Source organism: Trachypithecus francoisi, unplaced genomic scaffold, assembly GCF_009764315.1.
Source record: "Trachypithecus francoisi isolate TF-2019V2 unplaced genomic scaffold, Tfra_2.0 Lachesis_group10, whole genome shotgun sequence".
NCBI classification, from domain to species: Eukaryota; Metazoa; Chordata; class Mammalia; order Primates; family Cercopithecidae; genus Trachypithecus; species Trachypithecus francoisi.
In genome coordinates, this window is record NW_022681455.1 from 72,551,037 (window position 1) to 72,559,123 (window position 8,087).

Genomic DNA, 8,087 nt, shown 5'->3' on the forward strand with positions numbered 1-8,087 from the left:
AGCGAGACTCCCTCTCAAAAAAAAAAAAAAAAAAATTAGCCAGGTATGGTTGTGCACACCTGTGGTCCCAGCTACTCAGGAGGCTGAGGTGGGAGGATTACCTGAGCCCAGGAGGCCAGGGTGGCAGTGAGCCAAGATAATGCCACTGCACTCCGGCCTGGGTAACAGTGAAACCCTGCCTCAAAAAAGCAAACAACAACAACAACAACAAAAAAACAGTATAGCCATTATTATTAGGCAATATTAAGCTCTTTTGATGGATGAGGAAATTGGATTTCTGAGAAAGTAAGTAGCTTAACCAAGGTCAGTGTCAGAATTAGAATGCATACCCAGTACTATCTCGCTCTGAAGTTTCTGCACTTTTGAAAAAAAGTAGCTCCTTTTAACAGAGTTGGAAGTTTTCCATTTTCTACTGTTGGAATTTTCAGTAGATGGTTATGTTGGAAGTTTTCTGATTGGAAGATATATTTCAGGGAAATCAGATAAAATCAGTCAACTCTACATTAGCCTATAATGTTTTATACAAAATAAAATACTTCTGATAACACTTTTTGTTAAGCAGAACATTTTTTATGCCTGAACAGGCATAAAATGTGCAAAAAGAGGCACATTAAGGCCATTTGCTAATACAAATTTGATTAGTATTATTTAGATTAGTTAGTAAAAACCTAACTGGAACTAACTCTGTTGAATAAACCTGCTTTTTTTTTTTTTTTTTTTTTTTTGAGACGGAGTCTGGCTCTGTCGCCCAGGCTGGAGTGCAGTGGCGCGATCTCGGCTCACTGCAAGCTCCGCCTCCCGGGTTCATGCCATTCTCCCGCCTCAGCCTCCGAGTAGCTGGGACTACAGGCACCCGCCACCATGCCCGGCTAATTTTTTGTATTTTTAGTAGAGACGGGGTTTCACCATGTTAGCCAAGATGGTCTCGATCTCCTGACCTCGTGATCCGCCCGCCTCGGCCTCCCAAAGTGCTGGGATTACAGGCTTGAGCCACCGCGCCCGGCCATAAATCTGCTTTTAAAGATGGTCTGTGTGTGTGTGTATGTGTGTGTGTGTATATATATATATAATATATATACATTTTATATTTTTATAGTTTCAGATAAGAACCCAGCTCTACTCACTTCTCTATCAAGACTTGCATGGAGAAAAAAATAGGTGAATACTTATCAAAGTATAAATAATTCATAAGGTTTAAAGTGCTGGGGAATTGCTGAATTTGAACAAAGAATTCAATCTATCTACCTAATAGAAGTTTGTTTTAAGTATTTCGTAAATTAGTTAATAGATAAAATTCAGAGATATTTGATGAGACAAAGTTACTTGTCCTACGCTTTTTAATTCTTTATAAAGAAAAGCAGGCATATAGATAGGATAGTCAAAATCTTTATCCTTATTGGATTAGCAATTTAATCCAATAAGCAATTTTTTCCATGCATTCTTTTATATTTTAAGTTAATAGTCTGGCAGGAAAAATCCTTCAAAGTTGTCACACACAAGCAATACACTGGGTTAAAATAATGATGTTGTAAATAATATGGAAGCATTACAAGGTCTTACAGGAAAAAAGCTGTCTGTTTACTCTTCACTGCCACTAGATATAATCTAAACATTACATTCCTAAAAGGATACGCAATATCACTCACATTCAGGCTAAGCAATTGCATTCCTTTCTTGGTCTTAGCTAAACTTTGTGGCATGATCTTAAACTTTGGCTATTTGAGGTAAATGAACTCTGTGGTCACGCCTGCCTCGGCTGAAGCAATCTGTCAATATGGATGGGCATGGAGGAGAATACTAAAAGCCTAAAAACTGATTATCTTCAGAAAATGTAATGAGTCAGTTCCTATCCTTATTGATGTCAGAGTTTCATAGGGAACACTACATCACATAAAGTCTGAAAAAGAAAGCAAGCCAAAATAAACAGAGCTGCACATCAAAAAGTCTTAAGTCTCACAGCAGGCAGAGTTTAGCTAATGTAGCCATATTCATGATTTTTATTCAGACAACGGCAATAAAATAGAAACATGCACATTAGGGCTATGCACTTATCTAACTTATAAACAGAAGTATGAACACTGGAAATATGCACTTATCTAACAAGACCTCACTTATCTTGAGAAATGTATTTGCTTTTCATTTGTCCAATGATCCACACATGAGATACATAAGGCTTAATTAAATAATGAAATGTAGAATATATATATAATACATTTTATCTTAAAAATCTTTTACTTTTTTTTTTTTGAGACAGAGTCTCACTCTGTTGCCCAGGCTAGAGTGCAGTGGCGTGATCTTGGTTCACTGCAACCTCTGCCTCCCGGGTTCAAGCGATTCTCCTGCCTCTGCCTCCCAAGTAGCTGGGACTGTAGGTGCGCACAACCACGCCTGGCTAATTTTTGTATTTTTAGTAGAGACGAGGTTTCACCATGTTGTCCAGGCTGGTCTCAAACTCCTGACCTCAGGTGCTCCACCCGCCTCAGCCTCCCAAAGTGCCGGGATTACAGGCGTGAACCACCACGCCCAGTCACCTGTTTTTTAAAAACAATATTTATTCAACATTCTACAGCATATTCTTATTTTAAACTCTCAAGACAAATATTGTCTCACTGAGGATGACATACTGCCTGATTGAGCTTTAAAACAAAGTTTCATATCAAGTGCTTGGGTAATGGACTAGCAGTATTGTGATTATGTGGGTTTGCTTTTTGAAGTTCTCATCTATTGGCAATACAAACTTAAATTTCACAGATAAAATGATATGATCTCTTGTTACTTAAAAATATTTCAAATACTTCAGAAAAAATAAGCTTGAAGAGTACAGATGAAACAGTGATGCAGAATGTTGGTAATTACTGAAGTTGAGTGATGAGTCCATGTATATGCAGGGGATTGGCTCCAGGACTGTTGAGTATACCAAAATCCACATATACTCAAGACCCACAGTCAGCCTGTGGACCCTCTGTAAGCAAAAAGTCACCCCACATAGGCACATTTTCCACCCATTGAGATACGTGGTTAATCGAAACAATTCCTGTATAAGTGGACCTGTGCACTTGTCAAAGTATCAACTGTATTATTCTCTTTTCTTTTGCGTATGTTTAGAATTTCACATAATAAAAGCATAAAACTAACATTAAAATAACAATCACATTTTGATTGTATGCTTTCAAATTACCATGTTAGGTATTTTCTGTAATAGTATTAATTCAACATAGCTCTAAGAAGTTTTAATTACATATAGAAACTACACATTTTTCTTTAGTATATTCAAATGCTATATTAAAGTACTTAGAAAAAATTAACTTTAGTAATAAGAATATAATCTTTTTTAAAAAGTGGTATGAATGTTTATCATTTTCCATATTTTTGGAAGGGGTTTGCAAAGTCAGACACCCTCTGGGGTGAAGAGGAGGCCCCTCCAGAGAAATCCCAGGGAGAAGTGCATCTTACAGAGTAGTAACCCTGTATGCAAACTTTTTCCTCTTTGCATGGGAGTTCTGGCCATTTTTCTGACAGAAGATTTTTAGGCACTATTTATTGATATACATTTTCAAGCACCTGATCAATAAGATAATTATGAATTCCTATCTTGTTTTGCAGTGTGCAAGAGAAAACTATGTATTCATAGCAGATAAGCAATAACATTTTATCTTAGTTTCAATAGATTTTAACCACAACGAAGTTTGTGGTTCTATATTAGAATTCATCCATATATGAGAAAAAGTTCTTAAAATTAAGTACTTTTATTTTTTCAGCAAAATTGGTTGCTTCATCATCATACACTAACCTGACTGTATATGCGTGTTCTAACATTGATGAATAGTACTTGAGCGCTACCTGGTGGCTGTCTTTCTCCACACACTATAATTTTAGTCTGATAATCTGACATGAGAATATCCTTGCACCAGCCTGGCACTCCAAATGCCAGATTAAAAGAAGACATTATTTGCCAGACAAATAGATCACCTGCTCAAAGACCGTAGAATCCCAAACCTCGTAACACAAAATATCAATTTTTTGAAATATATAAGTAGCTCTGTTTTATTATGGTCAAATATTCTCTAATAATGCAAAAATTGAAAGATAAAAAAAGTAGTATTGGTTATTTTTAACAACATATCATGTTTTAACATCCTAATTGAGTATCATTAATCACTCTCCCCTCTTGAAAGAAGCATGAGATTTGGAATTAGAAAACCAGGTATTAGATGTTTAATGTCATCTTTGAGCCATTGGAGAAAATGGTCCCATTCTGAGGGAAAGAAAACATTTTTTAAATATTCACTTTCTTTGTTCCCCATAGTTTCTTGTATCCTCCCCCAAATCAGTAAGAAAATTGTTAAGTCAAGAGAACAAGAAAGAAGCAGTCAATATTCAATGTGGTTTTTGTTTAATGACATTTAAAAAAGGTCCCTAGGGGAACAGTACATAAAGTTTACACCATATCAATTCATTGGAAGAATAATAGAAGGCACCAATAAAGTCTTATCTCTGCCCATGAAAGAGAAAATGAGAGTCATCAGGACTATAAGGGAGGTGGCAAGCAAAGTCAGGATCCAGAGGTGACCAGCACTCCAGTGCTCAAAATTACAGTTTGCAGAATTCCTTCGGTTGAATAACAGCCTTTCATCTTTCTCATTTGCAAATCAGAAAATTTAATAGAAAATATAGGACACACCATCTTGTCATATTAATGCTTTCTATTTCTGAAGCTCCAATCTTTCTGCTGACCCATCATCTGACCAAAATTTTCTAAGTACCTACACCACAATTGACCCGAAAGTACATTTCTTCATTTTGCACCACATTCTCTTTCCCATGCATCAGCCACAACTCACTATGTCTTCCCCCTCTCAAAGTCGTATTCATCCTCCAAATGCTAATTTAAACCATGCATGTTCCATGAGTCCAAATATTACTAGCCTGAGAGAATCTTTCCATCTCCTACATACTCACCCAGCCCAGAACCACATGGAGTGAGACAGAGGCAGATTCCCTGAGAAGAAAGGAGTGGGGAAAAAAAGCTTGGCAGACAAAAACAATAAGTAACAATTACAGTTACAATAGGAACAAATTATAAGAGTAAAAATACACACAAACCATTCAGGGAAGTGCACAAAGTCAATTCTGCTGGTGGCTTTAGGGAACAGTGAGAGGAAAGGTACTTGGGGCTATAATGTGGAAGTTAGTGAAGTGAGGAGCTGAAGAAAATGGTACCTAATTAGGCAGAAAGTGAAGAGCCAATGACTTCTTTTAAAAACACAATGGCATAATTTAATCTGAGTTGTAGGAAGATTTATCAGTCATCAGTCATCAATGTGTAACAATGTTTTCAAAGTTTGGTCCTTGGCTGACCAGTATCAGAAATCACCTGGGTACTTTGTTAAAAACTGCAAATTCCTACATCCCACCCAAATTTACCGAATAAGAATATCTGAAGCTGGGCCATGTGTATCCGTATTTTAAACATGCACTGTAGGTGGTATTTCTACATTCTAAAAAGTTGAGAAAAAATAAGGTAGATTTTAACAGGAAAAAAGATTTTAACAATAAACCTACACAATGACCTTAAGTGGAAGGTCATTGAAAACCTTCCACTTAATCCTGATGCATTTTGTCTATCACTAACTAGCTGTGTGGTTGGGTAATAATTTAGCTGCTCTGAGCCACAGTTACTCAGGCTATAAAGTAAAGTTTGAACTAATTAACCTTCCAAGCCTTTTTAAACATTGCAACATCATGATTTTTCAATCCTTCTTGAACTATTTCTACACCAATGTGTAATAAAGAGTTAGTTCAACAGGCTTTGCCTGCTCAAACTGCACAATCCAAAAAAAGGAGTGGCTCTTGACCTGGTCCTGGGAGAGAACTTCTGAGTCCTTGGAATATCCTGCCTGATAAGAATGCTTTTGCATGCCTCATACCTTGAGCCATTCTGTATTGGAGCCATTGTATGCCTCCAGCCTTTAGCAGGCTGGAGATTGAGTAGCTAAGGTCAACCACATGGGCGCTACATACCTATGTGTCTGACCCCCGAAAAATCCTGGATACTAAGCCTCAATGGAACTTCTCTGGTTCACAATACTTTACACATATTGTCACAGATCATTACTGAGCAAATTAAGCACACCTGCCCTGCAATTTCACTGCTAAACAACACCGGGAAGCTTGTGACTGGTTTCTCCTAGGTTTCAGCTATGCACCTTTTCCCATTGCTCATTTTAATCTACAGTCTTTCACTGTAATAAGCTGTAATCATGACTATAACAGCTTTTCTGAGTTCCATGAGTCCTTCTAGAGAATCATCAAGCCTGAGAGTTGTACTGGGAACCCCTGACACAACAGTATTTCAATATGATAATATTTTCTATTTCATTAAGCTTAAAAATTGTAAGTAGAATATTTTGTATTAATTTTTTATTTTGCTGCTCTTTGACCCAATTTCTACCAGAAATTTATTCCACAGAAATTATATAAAATAAGAAAAGCATTACATGAATTTAAATGTTTATTACAGTGTGGCAGAAAATTGAAAACAACTTAAGTTTCAAACTTTACAGGAAATGACTTAATCAATGATGATATGTCCACCTAGTGAAATAGTGTATAGTTACTAAAATGTTTAATTAAAGAACATAACTCTCACCAAATTGTGTGTGTACGTGGACAAAAACTAAAAGACAACATAGAAAACTAAGAGATGACTTATGGTGACATTTGGATATTTTTAAAGTTGTTATTATAATAAAATTGCTTTTATATAAGTATATATTTTAAGCACGAAATTATAAATTTAATTTCCTTGTTTATAGTACTAATTTATTTTTTTAAATTTGAACTTCTGAAAATTATGGACCACTGATACATAGACCATTCATTAACTAAGATAGAAATTCTAGGTTCTATATGGAATCCAGCTCCCTTTGACAAAGGATTAGGAAATATGAGAACGGAGCAATGTGGAGAGACAACATTATGTGATGGAAGGGGATTGGATATTAGAGTCAAACTCATCTAGGTTGAACACCAGCTTTACCCACTATTAACTATGAGGCCTTGAGTAGCTTTCTTTACCTTGGAGAACCTGAGTTTCCTCATATGCGAAATGAGAATAACAACAACAACAACTGTATTGAATGGTTATTCTAACAAGTGAGTACAGCACTCTACAGTGTCTGGCATGGAAGAAAAGGTATATAAATATTCAGTTCCTTCTCTCTTTCTCAATTTCACTCTCCAAGATTCCAGATGTTAATCTACATATATTTTTAAGTGCTTTTCATCGTGTGATATCTAGTTTCAATATCATATCAATTATGAAGAAATGTAGTCTTCACGACATAAATAACGATGGCCCAATAGATCTGAAAAAAATCTTAATTTTTTAGGTGATTGATTTAAGGGTTGATAAACGCACACATTACTGTTGAGCATTTTTCCACTTAGCTAAGTCATAAATACAATTCTGAAAATCAAATAATCTCATTCAAACTTATGTTACTAATTTTCAAATCCAAAATAGAGCAGCAATGCATAATAAATATTTAGCAGAGGTCATTAATGAACCAAAACCAATAACAATAAAAAATCAGAGAAATAATGGGATACAATAATGGATGGAAATTCTTACCACAGCCACTGTCACTGCCTTCCAAAAGCTTCTGGGCATTGTATTTTGCTAAAAAAAATTCAAAGATGGAAAATTTTAGAAATCTTTTCTCTACTTTTAAGTTCACAAAAGAAAATTGTGTTCAAATTGTCTTTCCTTGATTAGTTCAAAAGCAAAATAAAAAATGATAGTGCAAAAATATTTTCCTCCAGTTTGCAATGTTTTATTGACCATCCAGCCTATCTGATATGTTGCTTTAATTATGTTTCTGTGTGGGGAGTATTGTCTCCTACCAAAGCATGCTCTTTATTTAGTCACACAGGAGATTTTGAGAAAAACAAGTAAGACAATTTTAGTTTTCTTACCAGTGGGAGTCAAGTATGCATTGAGGAAATATTTGTCATGCTCACCACATTTTTGTGATATGCTCGTCTGACAGAACCAGTGTACAACTTACATAAAAGAAGAATGGTTG

General features: G+C 35.7%; 1 protein-coding gene across 1 annotated transcript in view; it reads right to left on the reverse strand.

Moving 5' to 3' along the window:
• FILIP1 (filamin A interacting protein 1) overlaps nt 1-7,675 on the reverse strand; it is a 232,981-nt gene extending 225,306 nt beyond the window's left edge. The window contains exon 1 of the mRNA XM_033217690.1: nt 7,634-7,675. Coding sequence (XP_033073581.1) covers nt 7,634-7,672 — 39 coding nt within the window. The 5' untranslated portion in view covers nt 7,673-7,675. The remainder of the gene's footprint in view (nt 1-7,633) is intronic.
• Nucleotides 7,676-8,087: the final 412 nt, after the last annotated feature.